This window comes from Pezoporus occidentalis, unplaced genomic scaffold (genome assembly GCF_034315485.1).
Source record: "Pezoporus occidentalis ecotype Australia unplaced genomic scaffold, CSIRO_AGI_Poc_V1 ctg29, whole genome shotgun sequence".
Classification (NCBI taxonomy): Eukaryota; Metazoa; Chordata; class Aves; order Psittaciformes; family Psittacidae; genus Pezoporus; species Pezoporus occidentalis.
The window spans coordinates 1,831,905-1,851,382 of record NW_026914829.1 but is presented as its reverse complement, the minus strand read 5'-3'; the positions used below and the strand labels follow the sequence as shown (position 1 = coordinate 1,851,382).

The 19,478-nt window shown below is 41.5% G+C and overlaps 1 protein-coding gene across 7 annotated transcripts in view; it reads right to left on the bottom strand.

Annotated features, from left to right (window-relative positions):
• Positions 1-19,478, bottom strand: part of DST (dystonin) — a 298,075-nt gene that overhangs the window by 158,137 nt on the left and 120,460 nt on the right. For all 7 annotated transcript variants that reach the window (XM_062626135.1, XM_062626136.1, XM_062626137.1 and 4 more), the window contains one exon: positions 9,052-9,218. In XM_062626135.1, coding sequence (XP_062482119.1) covers positions 9,052-9,218 — 167 coding nt within the window. The remainder of the gene's footprint in view (positions 1-9,051; positions 9,219-19,478) is intronic.

Sequence of the window (19,478 nt, the reverse complement as noted above, 5' to 3'; positions counted from 1 at the left end):
ACATTCTCTTTGTAATATGAGATGGTTTTGTCATGACAAAACCAGAAATGGTACAGTAACTGTGAAAACTTTTTGCCTACGGTAAAATTTGAATAGGATCAGGCTCGTAGCTGTTAACCTCGACCCACACTGCAATCCACAGAAATAATCATAAACAACACACCCTTCCTTAGAGTGTTTGAATACCAAAGAGACCATGAAGAAACCCAACCAAATGATCTGTCTGTTCTGCTCCCCCAGACCCTAGCAGTGATGGCCTGACACACTGGCTTCCTGGTGGTATTAATACAGTTACCAAGAGGGAAGAAGGGTGAGGTATTGCAATGAGTTCAGAAGATTTCCCAAAGGCTTCTTGAGCCATCCTGCCCGAGAGGCAACCATTTCTACATGTGCCACAAATTTGCCAAAAGCACTGCTAGAAGACCAAGACCTCTTGGTCATGGGCACATACTGCCACCACTGCTCAGACACCATACTCTTTTGGATAAAAACAACTGACACCCTTAAGAAAAACCTGGCCTTTCAATCCAAAGTTTTACTTTTCACTTTATCTCCATTTGACCTAAGCAAGAGAATAGCTTTGATTTCATCACAGTATTTATTTTTTTTTCCTCAGTTATTACAAAAAGAATCACAGAATGGTTTGGGTTGGAGGGTACCTTAAAGATCACCTAGGTCCAACCCCCCAGCTGCATGGGCAGCAACACCTTCCACTAGGTCAGGTTGCTCAAAGCCCATCCAGCCTGGCCTTGAACACTTCCAGAGACAGGGCAGCCGCAACTTCTCAGGGAAACCTGTGCCAGTGCCTCACCATCTTCACAGTAAGGAATTTCTTCCTAATGTCTAATCTGTATCTACCCTCTTCCAGTTTAAAGCCATTACCCCTTGTCTTATCCCTACATGCCCTTGTAAGAAGTCTCTCTCCAGCCTTTTTGCAGGTCTTCCCCTTAGGTACTGGAAGCTGCTCTAAGGTCCCCCTGGAGCCTTTTTGCTCCAGGCTGAACAAGCCCAACTCTCTCAGCCTGTCTTCACAGCAGAGGTGCTCCAGCCCCCGATCACCTTCATGGTCCTTCTCTGGACTAATTCCAATAGGTCCATGTCCCTCTTGTGTTGGGACCCCAGAGCTGGATGCAGTACTGCAGGTGGGGTCTCACAAGAACAGAGTAGAGGGGCAGGATCTCCTCCTTCGACCTGCTGGTCACGCTCCTCTTGATGCAGCCCAGCATACAGTTGGCTTTCTGGGCTGCAAGTACACACTGCTGGCTCATGTTCATTTTCCCATCAACAAACACCCCCAAGTCCTTCTCTGCAGGTCTGCTCTGAATTTCTTCCCCTCCCAACCTGTAGTTGTGCTTGGGATTGCCCCAACCCAGGAGCAGGACCTTGCACTTGGCCTTCCTGAACTTGACAAGGTTTGCATGGGCCCATTTCTCAAGCCTGTCAAGGTCTCTCTGTATGGGACTGTTGGCTTTCATTCAGCTGCTGCTTTGCAGTACGATCCAGCAAAATATACACAAGGATCATTTTAAGTCCAGATCTGAAATTCATCAACCCAACTGCCTGGAAGTCTTCCATCTAATACCTACTAAGGCTAACTACCACACAAGGTGTTAATATTGCAGGCCTGCTTCCACTTCCATTTTGATGGAAGTGGAAGTCTTCACTAAGATACATCAAAGAATTTTTCGGAGTGCATTCGATTAAACTGCAGCTGAGGTTATGTGCTATTTCTAAACCCATTAGTTACATGTATATGCATACTCAGGCAAATTACATTAAAGACATGTCTGCTTATCAATATTTTTAATCACCCTAAATGCTGTTTATCTTTTCCCAAATTGTCAATTCTCAATGTCAAGTTTGTTTCTTCTACATAACAAATACTGTTGGAAATAGTAACAACCATGCTTCTGAACAATGAGGCAGGTGGGAAGGTGGGGGTAATGCAACCCAACTCACATTTTCTTTTTGTTAAAGCTCGGTAACAATAAATTATGAGTCACAAAACAGCAAGCTGAAACTAGCAAACCCAGCTAATCTCTTTACTTAAACCATATCCCCTAGCATTTTAAGGCTTGACACTGTGTAATATTTAGTTTCTTTCTCATTCATTCCCCCAGGGTGTTCCAACATGTTACTGCAAATTGAGGCATCGCTATCCCTCCCCTTAAGGAATGTGTTCATGTCAGTACCTGATCAGGTGCAACACGTTTTAATATTGGAGGGATGCCACATGCACTGCAGCCAGGAGCTTAGTGTTCAATTAACTATATATATACAGCAAATCGTTCTGAGTAAGGTTGAAACAGCTTGTTCTAAACCAGAACAGTTATTTAGCAGGCAGGAATCTAGCTTGTTGCACTCCAAAAAACATCCACTTATTAATCCTGACAGTGCACGGAGTTATGAAAGTAATAGTTTAAAAGAAAAGCACTGTAACCCTGCAAAATTTGTCTCTCTCACTTTGTCTAGCATTTATGGAGCTGTCATGCTGCTGTTGCCTTGGGGACATGTTCTTTGCTGCAGCTTCTATTCCTCTTCCTCCCACATGAAGCACCCAGTGTACCTACACTCTTTGTGTCCTTCGTTCACTGTTAGCCTCTGTTCCTCTTTTGTTTGGGAATAGTAAAACCATTTTCTCCTCACTCTCTCTGTAAACCATACACAACTTAAAAACTGCAGGCATCATTAAGGTCTTGCACAAAGTTTACCAGTAGAAAAGGCTGCTTTGGATCAGATCCCCACATTTCTTTAACAGTATAGTAAAAAAACTTTTTCTTCAAACTTGTGCTCAAAAATGCATCCCTTTGAAGACTCACACCACTGCCCCTCTCTGCAGCACTTCTAACACTTACCATTCTTGTTAAGTAGTGCCAAAATTTTAGACAACCGTCTGCATGTGGTCTTGGCAAGCCTTGGTATAGCATTACACAAAATAACCTTGTTTGTTTTCTTGTCTCAAACACTTCATGCGTAAACTACAGTCCTCCTTGCTTGTCGGACTGCTGCCTGACCTAAACACAGTTTATCCACTTTTTTCCTAACCATTCTGAATGGTTGCTGAAATTCACCAGAAGTCCAGATATAACTGGACATGTCTATGGTGAAAGTTGACAAAAGGTCAGACCACGTGCCCATGACTTTCTAATTGCTAGTCCTTCCCGTTGCAGGGCCATGGCCCATTGCAACCCACACCCTCCCAGGCAACACATAAGCCCAGTTCAGGGGGCATCATTGACCCAGGACAGCTTTCAAGGCTTCATTTACTAGAACAGACCTAACACTTGAGACTAGACCTTAAAAAACAGCTTTATCTGGAAACTGAGCCTGCAGTGCTTCCTGAACAGACACTGTTTTTCACCACACAAGCACCACTGGGGCTACTCATTAAATGCTATTATCTAGTTACACAGAAACATACTGCTCTTGCTGGAATTCCTTTTGTAAATGCTAAAAGCAAAATTACCTATTACTAAAAATTGTAAGAATACAAAAATAAAATGTAGAAAGGTGTGCACACATTTTTTACCAAAAGCATCTGTTTGACTTTTATTTTATATCTTCCATACTTCACCTTTTTTCTTTAGAAGGTAAGATGAGCTGGTCAGAAAAGGTCTGTTTTCTGAGTATCAGTAGCCACTGTCCTTAAAAAGTGTCTATAGATGCCATTTAACTGTAAATCTTCCAGCTATTATTTTTGCTATGTCTTAAATTTTATTTGCAGACACTTTTTCACTGAAATTGCCTGCAGTCCTTATGTACCAACTGCTCAGGGCAGTCTGAGGTCAAAAATATAAGCAATTTGTTACTTTGAGATAACTTTTTATTTGAATTTGTTTAGTTTTAAAATAAATGTATCTGCAAAGTATAACATAGATCTATAATTCTGAATACTAGCTCCAATCTGACATACGAATCCTGATGAAAGAGGAGTGGCCTTCATTCTCTAGAGATATCAACTGTTTGTATATATTTTAATAATGGGATGCAGTCTTTTTCTTGGGCAAAAGGCACATACATAAGAAAATGAGAACACAAATGAAGAGCATTTACCTAAAACACAGTCCAGTGACTAGAAATACATAAAGTGGTAAGAGCTGCAAGATGAAGACCCCAGTGCGCAGGCAGCAGTATCTCCTGGAAAATCTGGGCATTACACGCTGCTTAAAGTCAGCATCCAACTCTGAAGTCTGTCTTACAGGGTTTTGTTACATATATGATATGATGGTATGAAAGAAACATCACGTACTTTTGAAACTGCCTGAAGTCAGATCCCTTCCAACACAACATATTGAAGCAAATAACACACGTCTTCAATGAAAAATTAAATTATAAAAGGCAAATTACATAATAGATGACATACAGCATGTTCTAGAATATCCTGGGCACACCTGTAGCTTTTGCTAATGGCCTGATCACAGATCTGAAGAAACATGTAGAGGTTCAAAAAACAGTCTGAAAGTTGATACACTTAAATAAAATCGTACAATTAACAAACCTTGTAATGTTTAGTATTAAAACTGACTTTTAAATTTATAATTTTATTTGGTCTTTCTATGTAAGAACAAATATTTGCACAGAATAACAGCAAAATCCAGGGCCTGCAATGGAGCCCCCTGAGGCAATTTTTGAGACCAGTGTGGAGACTCATTTGTTTCCCAGGAATTTAACCATGTATAGGATGTTTTAAAATAGAAGCTTTATATACTTTTCAAAAGTTCATCCAAGTAATCCCTAATCTTACCCTATAAACACAGACCACTGGAAACCATTGAAAACATAAGCAACCTTCTCACATAACACCAAATTACCTTCGCCTAAATTTGGAGGGTGAAAAAAAAAAGAAGAAATTCTATATGGAGCTAAGTACCTCAAATAGAGTAATTTTTTCCTCTCATTTCTATCATTAATAAAATTACTTTCCTTGATCTAAAAAACACTGCAGTATTACTGGAAACTCATTCATATTCTTAAGAGAAGTAATAAAGAAAGTGACTGCAGGCCCTTGCAAAATGCCCTGACAACCTAACCCTTGTTGCTCAAGAGGAAAGTAAACAAATCATAGAATCATAGAATGGTTAGAGTTGGAAAGGACCTTTAGATCATCTAGTTCCAACCCCCCTGCCATGGGCAGGGACACTTCACGCTAAATCATATCACCCAAGGCCTTGTCCCTGCATCTGCTCAGGAGACTGACTTGAGTGCATGTGATCCTGCATCCCAAGGCTTGGCGCTGGCAGCAGAGGGCTGCCAGTCCAGCTGTGGGTGCACACAGGGCTGGGAGTTGGGGAGGAACCTGGCTCACCCACACCACACACCAGCTCGCTGATCTCCACAGAGATGCTGCAGATGATGCTCCTACTGTTAGTCATGCCAGGGAAATGTTGGCCTTGTCCTGCTTCTCCCACACACTTTTGGGGGAGCAGGGAGCGTGGTAAATCCGTGCCCTCTTCCTGCAGTTCTGCATCATAATCTTAGCTGGCTTGCACCAAAACGTGCTGGCATCCGCTGCCTGGACAAGGAGAAAATAAATGGAGACCACTACCATCAGCCCGGATGAAACAATTTTGACCTGCCATTAAGAGCAGGTGAGGTCTCAGCCCTGCTGACGGGAGAGGCTCCCTGCCAGCTGTCAACTGATTCACTGGTGTGTACTTAAAATTTAGAAAGATTGCTTATGCCTGGAAAGGAAGTAATTATAACCTGCCACTCCAGCCCTGTCACCTAGAACTGGACACTGACATCTCCCTGCCTCACAGATGACCAGTTGTAGGGATCATGCTGGACACATGTGGATTGTGTTCTCAGCGGCACATCCCAGAAAAGGCCTCTCAGCCATGGTATCAGGGCTACAAGCACCAGGTTTGCCTGTCTGTGCTCAGGTTCACCTCAGAGACAGCGTAGCTCCTGTGCTCCAAGAGCTGCTGAGACTCTTGCCTCTGCCCCCCAGCTGAGCTATTGCCCCTGCAGCAGTGCAGCCTACCTGTGACCCGCCTGTCAGGCCCATCACCCAGAGAAGTGCCGATGCCTGGGGCAGGGACTGAGGCTGGGGCTGCCTCAGTGCCCCCCGTTGCCCTGCTCCTGGCTGGGGTGGTTTGATGGTCCTGGCTGCCAGGCCCTGCCCTGACAGACCCTCCATGGGGAGCCCCCACTGCTGTGCCCTGACACGGGTACACGTGTACCCTCTATCCAGCATACAGTTTACTGCCGCTCACTACAACTGCAATTCTAGATACCATGAACACTCCTGGGTACTTCTGAGCCTTATGATTATTACTGTCATAGCACTAAATGTCATCGCCCTAAAATTAGGTCTGGGCACACTTAAATCCCTTCCAGGCCTGGAAGTCACATCCTCACTCGCAGAGAGAGGATATTCCTCCTGGCTCAGGGTGCATCATGGTTCTGTAAAGAGACATATCTCCAGGGAGCGTGGCATAACTGGTGCGAGACAGGCTGCCACACTGCACCACAACGGATGGATGTGTACCCACAGACATGCTTCATGTTCACAGCACCACAGTCCAATCCCACCACCCATGTAGACACATCTGGTCATCCACCCCGGTGAAGTGCATCAGCCTGCAGCACCCACAGGACCCCCAGCCTAGCTCCTGAAACCACCTGTGTTCCACGCACTGGGAGCTACTAAAATGGACAAACAGAGCATACGGAGAATGACTGCCAGAAATAAGCACATTCTGTTAGTGTTCATCCTACTTACTGCTCAGTACACAAACCAAACTTTAAAAAAGCTCTCTGGAGTAAAACACTGTAGTTAAAAATATCAGATGACTGTTTGGGAAGACCATTCCTATCTTGTGAGCAATAGCTGGAAATTATCATTTCCGTTTTAGTGCTACAAAATGGCAAAAGAAACATAGAAGCTCACTGAAATCAGCGGAAGAGTCTCACTGATTTAACAAGCAAGATGGAGTCCAGAAATCTGTTACCTCTCCCAGCAAAAAGACACCAGATAATGATGGCAAACATTCCTGGGAATGGGATCCTTAGGTGGAGAAGCTATGCACAGGAAGAGGATAAGCTAAAGCTAAACTGGCACAGAAGCACACAAAATGGGTACTCTGCTCCTCAGCTGTTGAATCATTTGCTTTGTGCAATGCACTCCTGTCAAAGGTGCCTGTGCTACCCCACTGAAACACTGTGAATGAAGCTCACAGAGCACTGCCAGAAACACTGCTCCAGCAAAGCAGCTGCAGGTACTTAGTCATATCCCAAGGCATTAACATTCACACAGCCAGGGGACAGAACTCAAGTTTTGCATTATTTATTAACTGAGCTGTACCACAGCTACTAGCTGCTGAGCTGAAAATCGTACACTGCTGTATGGAAGTAGCATACAGTCTGAAGATGCTCTGGAAACTGTTTTCCATTATTCCATCTCATTAAGCTCCTTCCTTTTTTTTCCTCCCATCTCTCTGTATCTTTCACACTGTTTATTTTTTCAGATACTTGCCTGTGCTGTGTTCATTCTTTTGGCTGCTCTGTCCTGAAGTAAAACAGCCGAGCCTTCTGCCAGCTATTTCCCTTTGTCTTGCCAATGTTACTAAAAGAAGACTGTCTTGCTGGTATGCACCTCCTCCCTTACTGACTACCCAGAACAGAAGCACAGCCAGAAAAAAGACCTCATTGATTCAGATGCAGCTCCATTTTACCATGCACTGCCACAGCTAACTTCTCTGGGACTCAGAACACTGTATATTATACTTGCAGCCTCTCTACACAGTGTGTGAGGAAAAGGCTGCAGCTGCATCTGCTTGACTCATCTCCCACTCTACTTTTATGCCGTACTCCCCATACCACATGTATGTTGGCTCTGTCTAGTCTTCTTTCTACAGTGAGCCAAGTGGTCCCACAAGAGGAGATCCAAGAATAGAATAATCCATTTCAGGGCCTATTCCCTGGAGCTGCATGAAAACACCAAATCTGCCTTACTTGGAACTTCAGTACGTGGCATACTTCAGTATTTTACAAAGAAGTCATAAACTCTCAAACTTCTTTATGATAAGCCCCAGGGCATACAGCACAAACTAAATGTGCTGTAATAAGACCCAGAAAGTTGAAAGCCTTGCACAAGACACAGGACAAATCAGCACACACTGATTAGCCCAGCGGCCAGAATGCACCCCTATGTGGTCCTCTAAGATACAAACCCCTTACTCAATTCAGGAACCAAAACTGTACAAAACAAGAGAGATGTCACCAACCGAGAGGAAACACTGAGCACAGTGATGATCTTAAATCTTCCTCCTCTGATGGTGCTTTGATGCCAGTCAGCTTTGTCAAGAGAGACCTGTTCCCACTTAGAATCCAGAACTAGAAAACCTTTCCCATCAGCAGACATTTTTAACTGTATTTCAACTGAACATACTGTATCCTTTAGCTTCTAGCCATAGCCACCAGTGGTTCTACCAATGCCTGTTCAACTTCGTAAGAGTTTGGTCACAAAAGCATATAGTAACACAATTCCCTTCTCAAACAGAACATTCAAGCCAGCTGGTACCATTTCCATAAGAATACCCTGGAGATGCAGGAGATGCATCTCAGAGCAGGCCTGTGCTCCCAGCAGAAACACTGAAGAAGCTCTAGGTTCCAGGGAGCCATAAAAGCCATGGGAGCCATGTAAAGCCATACAGAGAAGAATACAGAGAGCTTAAGCATATCTCAGATCATGCTGTAGTTGACAGCTTTTGCCAGCAGTGCAGTTTTGGACTTTACCCTGCCTATTGTTAAAGGTAACCATGACAAAAAGGGACTGTGGAGAAGACTGAACCCTAGGGACATTCTTCTCAGCAGCTTGGAGATGTCCTATGGGAGATGTGCAGGATTCATGGAGATGCTTCTTTGAGGAAGGAAGGACACACAAGCGCTAACAGGCATCCTTTGGCTGCAAAGAGCAGTGGTAGTCCAGGAAGAGCCAGTGCCATCTCCACAACTGCAGTGCTATTACAGGGATAAAAATACAGAGCCCTCTTTCTATGTACATTAAAATTCTGTAATGAACATTTTCCAAGAGAACAGATTACTCACCTGTATTTATGAATGATGGCATTAAACAATCTTCCATCGCGCCAGCAGGTAGTGAAATTTTCACAATGTATTCCAGCATAACCCTCAGTTGTTTGCTGCGACCACAGGAGCAGTCTCTCTTTAGCAGACATGTCCTCTGACTCTCCAGTAACATGGATATCAGATATCTAAAATACAGTTAATGCAAACATTACAGTTACACCTAACCCATAATAATATTTAAAACATTGCAGAAAACCACTCCATGTTACTGAAAAATTTCCTGATACCTGCAAACATGAATATGATGATTATTTATCATCATACATAAATAATGTACTGTATTAATATTCTTTCATGTCCTATCCTTATGCACTCTTAGTGTCTCCAATGAAATACAAAAATCTTAGCTTCTTCACAGTTTTCTTCAGTTAGCCAGTTTTCAGCCTCCTAATTTCTGGCAACAATATACCACTACTACATCATGAAAAATATGTGACTATCTTATGTTGGTAATGCCTATAATAATCTCTTTCATCTATGACACCTATTATACATAAATTGTATATAATCATATATAAAATACAATGGGTTATATGTATATAGTTTTATATGTATATATTATGCTTATGTAATACCCATATTTATATTATGTATACTTTATATAGCTACAATGCTCATCTCAGATTAATTTCTAATATTTGTTAGTCTGGAATTCAGTAGCACAACAGTCATTTACAGTGAAAACCGATAACGGTTTTAGGACAAAATTTTCTGAGAAGCATTTACGAGTGACTGAAAGATTAGAAATAAAAATTTTGCCTTAAAGAAGGTTTGGTTTTGTATTATCTAAATATTCTCAACTTTATGATAGGGAAAGCAGGATAGTACTGGGAACTTTACATACAAATACTACTTTCTAGTACCTTAAATTCTCCCCTAAGGAAATTTAGTCAAATTGCTTAGAAAACTACCACTGCATAAATATGAAGTAGATATTTCCCTAATTTTCACATGTATTCTTTGCACTTCATGTTATAGACACTGTACTCAATGTAAATGTGAACTGCAAGGCAGACCTAAAAGAAAACATGCCTTGATAAAGTGCTATTGCATGCTGTCTTTCCTGTAAGTGACCACCTTTTACCACTTACTCAAACAACAATAGATAATATAATGTTATTACAAAGAACACTAAGAACCCAGGTACCATGAGGCACACACACTGTATAAGGACCATAGCTCAGACACTATAAAAATCAGACAGAGGTGCTTAGACAGAGGCACTTGGGCAGAGGCAAGAGGACTTGAGACAACGCCAAGGTTTGTGGGTGGGTAACAAACACCCCCATAAGCCCACCTGGAAGAGGCTTCATCACACAAGCCTACACCTAGCACTGCAGGGAGACACAGGCTTCCTCCAGCTCTGGAGTCATGCTGAGGCCAGGGATCAGTGGAGGTTTGCCCACAAATAACTTTGGGCATGAGGTAGGTGCTCCAGTTAGCTGCAGAAGAGGCTTAACTTGAGCTGTGCCAATTTCAGCAATCCTGCTCTACTGTAAACCAGGGAGCTTCATTCATGAGATCAAGTGGGACAGTCATAATGATGCCTCCTGACCTGGAAATCTCTGCACACAAGGTATCTTCTGTCTGGGCTATTGCTGGGGGACTTCAGACAGGCTAGGATGGAAATTACGGGATCTTCTCACATTAGAAACACACAAAACACAGTGCCAGGAACAGAAATTTAACTTTTCTACCAATACTGCTATGTCAATGCCTGACAGGAGGTGGTGTGAAGCACTAAGAAGCAGGGACTAAAGAAAGTCCTTTACAAAAGCCTTTAGTTATGCTTTAGTAAAGCAATGTAGCTACCTCTGTGCTTGCTGCAATTTCTGTTTAACCAGCTGTCATACTTTCAGGGGAGATAAGCATTTATAGCTATACAGTAAATTGTAAGTAAATTTAATACAGGAAACAAATTAAATTATTTTTTTATGCAAGTATCCACAAAATCACAAGTTGTGAAAGCAGTTCTTCACATCACAGACATCGTATCTGCTGGCTTTTCCTTTCCCTTTAGGTAAGGGAAAAATACATGCACCAGAGCTAGAAAGCAAAATCTTTTTAACTGTTCAACTAGCCCATAAACAACCTCTGAAGATCTGACAGCATTTTTTTGCATCCTTTTTGTCTCTAGCTTCAACACTAAACAGTTTTAGGAAAGATCAAAGAGAAAAAGGAAAGAAAGAAAAAGAAAGACAAAAAGAAAAAACCCTCCATTTTTGTTTAAAATACTGAAGGGAACACATGAACATCCTTGTCTCTAAATTGGAGAGACATCAATTTGATAGGTGGACCACTTGGTGGATAAAGAACTGGCTGGATGACTGCATGCAAAGAGCTGTGGTCAACGGCTCAATGTCCGGCTGGAGACCAGTAATGAGTGGTGTCCCTCAGGGATCGGTGCTGGGACCGGTCTTGTTCAACATCTTTGTCACTGACATGGACAGTGGGATTGAGTGCGCACTCAGCAAGTTTGCTGATGACACCAAGCTGTGTGGTTCGGTTGATACGCTGGAGGGAAGGAATGCCATCCAGAGGGACCTTGACACGCTTGTGAGGTGGGCTGATGCCAACCTTATGAAGTTTAACCATGCCAAGTTCAAGGTCCTACACCTGGGTCGGAGCAATCCCAGGCACAGCTACAGGTTGGGCAGAGAAGAGATTCAGAGCAGCCTTGCAGAGAAGGACTTGGGGGTGTTGGTTGATGAGAAAATGAACATGAGCCAGCTTCAGTGTGTGCTCACAGCCCAGAAAGCCAACCGTATCCTGGGCTGCATCAAAAGGAGCGTGACCAGCAGGTCGAAGGAGGTGATCCTGCCCCTCTACTCTGCTCTCGTGAGACCTTACCTGGAGTATTGTGTGCAGTTCTGGTGTCCTCAACATAAAAAGGACATGGAAGTGTTGGAACAAGTCCAGAGGAGGGCCACGAGGATGATCAGGGGGCTGGAGTACCTCCCGTATGAAGACAGGCTGAGAAAGATGGGGCTGTTCAGCCTGGAGAAGAGAAGGCTGCATGGAGACCCCATAGCAGCCTTCCAATATCGGAAGGGGGCCTATAGGGATGCTGGGGAGGGACTCTTCATTAGGGACTGCAGTGATAGGACAAGGGGTAACAGGTTAAAACTTAAACAGGGGAAGTTTAGACTGGATATAAGGAAGAAGTTCTGTACTGTAAGGGTGGTAAGGCACTGTAATGGGTTGCCCAAGGAAGTTGTGAATGCTCCATCCCTGGCGGTGTTCACATCCGGTGGCATGGTTTAATGTGAGGTGTTCCTGCCCATGGCAGGGGGGCTGGAACTAGATGATCTTAAGGTCCTTTCCAACCCTAACTATTCTATGATTCTATAAATCACACAAAATACGGATGGTATGAGTCCTGCATGTGAAGACAACAGGGAATCCAATGTTGTGAAAGACCAAATCAAAATCACTGTGAAAATTTTCTCGTAAAGTTCCAGGGAACTCATCCATAGTATAAGACTTCCTTTGTGTGGGTTACCTTTATTCTTTGGTATTTCAAAGCAAGAAAGGAAACTAAATATTTTTTCAGTAGCTTTAGTTTTTAGTCATCACAGAACAACCAAACCACAATATAAATGAAGTCAACCATCTACCACTTATCCGGACAGCGCTTCTGAAAGAGATGATGTCATCTGGAAGTGACAGATGTCTTAACAGAAAAAAAACAAAACCCTTGTATTCTTTCCCCCATCCCTTTCAGAAAATCCTGTGTGTGTAATCCTTAAATATCACATTTTTTCATGTATTTCAGCACAAGTGAGCTAACACTGTAATTTGCTAATAGCCATTCCTTACTGCTAAGTTCAAACCTCCAGCCTCCTTTACAGCTGACTGGCGAGCTGCGTACATTTCAGACTGCAGAGAGTGCAAACACAGCATACTTGAGGGCACATTAGGTTCCACATGAGGTTCCTCTGGAAACAACTGGTTTCAGACATCAAGGCAACTTCTGAAGGTCATACTTTTATCTGTCGTTACATATAAACAACATTTGTAGCTATGGAGACAAATACAAGGAGAAGGCTTCTCACTCTGAAAGTGACCACTAGGCTCACAGTCCACATTTTGGGTAGCTAAACCATGAATTTAGCTCACTACAACACGTTTTCAATCCAAAATCTTCCAAGTACCAGTTGGCATCCCAACTAGCCATCTGAATGACTAGGAATAGGTTAGGCTGAGTTCAAAAACTAAAAGTGCTTTTCACTTATGGAGGTAGCCCATTTCAATACTGGTTAATGAACTCTAACATTAGCCTGAGACCTGAAACAGCCTGAGCTGTTCTCTAAATAAAGTGTTTCAGATTCCAAAGCTAAGATTTCAGACTTCTTCATAAACACTGTATTAATATTTTTAAAGTATAAAAATACACCAAGGGAAATGGTGAGTCAAAGAGCTATATTTTATTACACTTACAAGCTCTGCTTTGCAAGATGCCCTATTAACTTGGAACTAGCCCCACAAAGTAAGGTGTCAGAGAAAAAAAGAACACATCTTGCCTTTGACAGACACATAAGGAGAGTATAGATACTCATCTACCAGCTACACGTTATCGTTAATATTTGTAACACCATTTGCCACAGTAAAGGAAAAGAACTACTAAATCAGGAATACCAGAACAGAAAATAAGTGGCCATCAAATCTACTCTTCAAATTTTGCCTTTCAAAGCAAGTTTGTGTGAACCTTTCATTCTTACATCCCCCAAGCCTACCATTTACCCACTAGAAGCTGTTACTAAAAGGATATTTGTTCCTTTAAGCATGCAAAAAAATACTGAGTTTGCATGAATTTGAACAGTTGTTTGCTAGACATCCTGTGCAAATTATCTCAAAGCCTGTGAATTCCAAGTTATGCAAGAAAAAGTGACAAAGGTTATTCTTTGCACAGCCCTTGTATTTCAGGATCAAAGTCTTAACTGGCACTAAATACTCTTTCTTCTTTCTAACTTGGAGAACTAGTTCATCCCTACAACTTCAAGTGTTTTTTCTCTGCTTGTAAGTTCTCTCTGCTTCACACAGCACAGAAAATCCATACACCCCAAAGCCTCATGCTCTTTGCTTGCACTGATTTCAGTGATGCAGTTTTGAGTACCGGCTGACAGGGTTGAACTTGCTCAGCCTGGAGAAGAGGAATCTCTGTCGAGAACTTAGGGCAGCTTCCAGTACCTAAAGGGGGCCTACAAGACAGCTGGAGAAGGACTTTTCAGAAGGGCATGTAGTGACAGGACAGTGGGTAATGTCTTTAAGCTGACAGAAGGTAGATTTAGATTAGATATTAGGAAGAAGTTCTTTACTGAGAGGGTGGCAAGGTACTGGCACAGGTTGCCCAGAGAAGCTGTGGCTGCCCCATCCCTGGCAGTGTTCAAGGCCAGGTTGGACAGGACTTTGAGAATCTGGTCTAGCGGAAGGTGTCCCTGCCCATGGCAGGTGTTTGGAAATAGATGATCTTTAAGGTCCCTTCCAACCCAAACTATTCCATGATTCTGTGATTCTATGAACACAAAGAATAGTTCAGCTTTGGACAACACCCTTCAAAAAATACTGGATCAGTTGAAGCAGACAGAAAGAGAAAAACAAAAATGACAAAGATCTAAAAACTTATGACCTCTTAGGAGAGACTTAAAAATTGGGCTTTTTTTTTTTTAAGTCTGAAGTAGGGAAAACTAAGGGGGAGATGTGCCAACAGTCTTCAAATATGTAAAACGCTTTTGCAAAACAAGTTATTAAATCAGCTCTCCTCGGAATAGAAAAGAACTAATGAGTTTAAAATGAGCATATGTGTTTTCAGCTCAACTCACTTTTTAATACAAAAGACAAAAAAACACCAGAATAATTACTCAGGAAGTATGTGAAATCACCAATAAGGCAGACCAAGAAGAACAAGTATTAGTCAAGAATGGTTTTCTTTAAGTTCTCTTGCCTTCAGGTGCAGAGGTGACCTAGATGACATGTCCAGAACCCTTCCAGCCCAGTTTTGTAGTTCCATTAATGATTATAGATCTCCTTCATTCACCAGCATTTAAGGTGGATTGCACCTGCTTCTTTTGAGTATTACAAGGAAGCAAACAATGCAAATAAAGCATAATTCCAGACTCCTGCACCTTTGCCCAGCAAATCACATTCCAGAAGACCAGCTGTACTACATAAACAGGTAAGATACACGAGTATATGATGGAAGGCATAGTTGGAATGTGTCTTGCTATCTTACAACTATTTACAATTATAACTGCAGTAATAAACAGATGATTACCTAGCCATAAGTATTCTACTGAATATGCTGATCATAAATAATTTACATCTTTTTATTTAAAAGCAACTATATTGCCTTTAACCTTACTCAAATACATGCGTTTTCTTCTTTCACATTATCAGTAATACTGTAGATGAGAAGAAATCCACTGTGTCAAACACTATGTAGATGGATAGCAAAAAAATACCTGAGGAACTTGAAGCCAAGACAACAGTTGAGTACTGGAAGTAGATGAGTGATGCTGTTTAGATACCAGGCATTTTTTTCTAAAATACGTTTACATCCATAAACCAGACTGGAAACTACCACAAATTAGACTGGAAGAATAATGACAATGATTGATAATGTGATACACATAAGCCATTGGTTTTGACACAAGCTGACAATCACCAAAAACTGGTGGTAATGCCAGATGGTAGCTATTGTTTGCTTGCATTGAATGGAAAACCTGGGTTGTTTCAACACATCAATATCACAGTGGCACTATTCTCTGCAGGGAAACCAAGATTACAGCCTTGACTTTACCTGCATTGTGCTAAAACATCACTCAGAAGGGGAGTTGCTTCAGGAAGCCTGTTTCAGTCCTGATTCACTTCTTGACCTTAATGCAAACTGCCATCTGCTCTAGAACTGAACTGAAAACTAGATATTTCAGCAACTTGGTTTTCATATCATTAAGCCGTGCTTTATTGATGATAGCAGCACAAGTCTCAGTGCTGATGTAAGAGCTCAGTAGAAGTCTCTTTTTCTTCCCTCTTCTGCCTGTGGTAACAAGAGGTATATGCCTTGCTGGAGTAATAACCGCAGCAATATTAGATGATGATTATGCAGGCAAAAGCAGCCACACTTGGCTAAACAAACAAGCCTCATACTCTCTTACTTGGTAATGACGTTTTGTTCAATTCAAAGAACATCCCTAAGCTGTTCCTGAATTCCAGTTAAGATTAAGAGGGCAAAGATCTCCATGTGTATTAGGAGGTTATTTGTACTAGTATGTATCTGTATTTAAAAACTAAGCTCAGGAATAGTGTAATTTTGATTCCTGTTACTACAGTAAATTATATAAACAACAGAAGTGTAGTTAGCTCTTTCCTGGAAAGAGTACCTTTGGCATACGCCTGTTGCCTCTGATCACTCCCCTCAAAGCTCAGATGTCCCTGTTGAACAAGGGGGAATCAGCTTTTGACAGGATACTCATATCAGCAGCATTTGACCCGCGCTTACAGACCTCGGTTGCGGTGAAGATAAGTGAGGCAGAACTGCTAATGTGGATTGAATTGGTATGCATGCATTAACGACAGACAAAAATTTGCTTTCCTTCAGATAGTCTGCAAGTAAGCTTGTACTCTGGTTTCTTTTGTTGTAAAAGGAAAGTAAGTGTACCCTCAGAGGAAGATGGAATTTCAATAATTAATATTAATAGGTCACCCAGACAGTTTAGGAGGAAATATCTTTTTTAAAAAATCTAGAGCATTATTAACATGATTTATGCTCACTTCTGTTTTAAGCTGCCTACATATTTCTATCATTCTTCAGTTCCTATTGGCCATAACTGAAACGAATTACAAAAATTCCTTCCCTTGATACAAAGCCCAAAGGAATTACAAGACCATCAAGAGTTGATAATAAAATTTACTGCAGACACTGAACATGAACTTAAACAACTCCCTAAAATTCACTCCACCTTCTAGAACCATTTTAACATGACAACCTCTTAAATACTCTTAAATAACTTAGGAACCAAATAAAACTACAGACAACAAACCAGCACAAGGATGCAGCAATAATACTGAAGTACAGAGGTATTACACAACCTGTGAAAACAACCAAGTAATATATTCTGTCCTTCAACTACCTGTTAGTATCACAGATGGGTAAAAGGCTTATAAAGCAAAGGGAAGACACTTTTGTGACAGAAAATATATTATTCCAATACTTATTCTGACCTAACTTTTAAAGATAATGTACTGTGCCAAAATATTTACCTTGCTCCTGTTTGGAGGAGTGCTAAATAATGTCTTTTCTTTTGGCAACTGGGAAAGCAGAGCATCAGCAGAATAAAACCTCTTTTGTTCAAGCAGTGGATCACTTTTGCTTTCAGAAAGAAAGTGATGAAACTTTGCAGATTTATCACTTTCTGGGACATCTTCAATTATTTTGCAAGAAGTTATGTTTAATCCAGTTTCTTCATGGTTTTTGCCTAAAAAGTGGATAGCAGAATCCAAGCTGGCTGCTTTTCCATAACAAAGACCACTAGATTTCTTTAGGAATGCTAATTCTCTCCTGTTGCCATCCTCCAAATACTTCTTTTTCCTTGTACAGCTTTTCTCTGAATTCCTCTTGTCTTGCTCCTTTAACCATGTCTCTGTTTCATCAGTCTTGGCGAGCCTCTGATTATCACCATGAAAACTGTCCCCACAAAGAGAATCACTCTTTGTTGCACCCAGTAAAACTTTTGCTTTTACAAAAGCCGAAGGGTCTCTACTCACGGGCAGAGTATTACCAGCCACTGTTACTCTCCCAGGGAAGGAATCAGCCAATCCCACACCCTTGGGATGAATCTCGATGTTTTCTGAAAACCCCACTTCATATTGGCTTTTTTCTTCTTTTTCATTAACCTGGACTGAATCTGGTCCCTCCTCGGCTGATTTCTTTCTCTTTTTCCTTCTGAAATATTTTCTTCCAGGGGAATGTTTAGCTGGACTTAAGGGAGCTTTGGCAGGATCTAAACACTGCTCTTCCTTTTCAGCCCTCACACATCCACAGACATTCCCCATTTGGCTTTCAGTAACTTACAGTTGCACAGTCTCATTCGTTCCAGTATATTTACATACACTTAAATCCTCCTCAGAAAGTTAAGAACCACCGTTCGCGCTGTAATTTCTTCCAGGCTGCCCGTCCATCCTCCTCAGTTCGTAGCCATTTTGCTTATGAGAAATGCACACGCAATAAACTTTGTGGCATACTGCCCAGGCAGGGCCTGTGTCTGATTAGACACTGTGGCTTATTTCTGGCCACCAATCCTCTTAAATAAACATCACTGCTCCAGCGTTGGGCTGTAATGCTGATGGCCTTTCACAGAGATGACATAGCACTTATGAGCAATAGAAAATTCTCGCATGCATTTTAACTTCCTGTTTCATATAGTAACTTGAACGAGATAAAGTAGAAAAATATACAGGAACCTTTGAAACTATTAGCTACACTCCAAATCCAAAAGCAAGCAGCACAGCAAATAGCAGGGATTTACTCAGGAGATTTGGTTTGCGCTTCAGATGTTTTTATTACGTATCCAATCATCCACAGAAAGGAAGACTAAAGAGAAGGATCAGAGATTGCTCTGACAGCTTGTTGGGAGTCAAATTTTTGTATGTGGAGTTTTCATAGCAGCTGATGTGATTTTTCACCAATTTGTCAGCTATAAATAACCTGCTGCTTTACTACTGTCGTACAAGCCTAAGAGCTTGCTCAGGGCAGTGGCGCTGTGTACTGGGGGCTGGATCTGACACGGCCCCTTCTTAATGAGCAGAAAAGCACATTAAAAATAAAACAGTCTCTGTAAATGACATCGCTGTGTTTGTATAAACAAACGGTTTTTATGCCTGAAAATGCACCTCTCTTTCCTCTCTCATCAGAAAAGATGATTCAGGATTTTGCAGTGCAACGGACCAAGACTGATATAATTTCACACAGATATAGCTTCTGTTTTAACAACACTTCTAATAACAATAACATATGGTTACATAGATCACAGGTTAATATTAAAATATTAAATTATGTACTCCTATAAAAAAAACCTATCTTGATAAAGCAGAAATTATGTAAAATACTAAAAAGTATCCAACATTCCAATGAACAATTGCAAGTTTTCATGCTACATTAACTGACCAATGGAAAAACGTATTAAAGACCATTGGTAAATATTAGCTAGGAATAAATGTATTCCAAATATATCTCTGCAGATTATTAGCAGTATTTGTGCTTTTCTATCTTCCTAGAAATAGGTATTTTGGGTACTTAATAACCAATTTAACAATACTAACCAGCTGCTCCTGAGTGAAAAGGCTATCTCCTCTCTATCAAGAATTCTTTCTGCTGTTCCTTGTTTTTC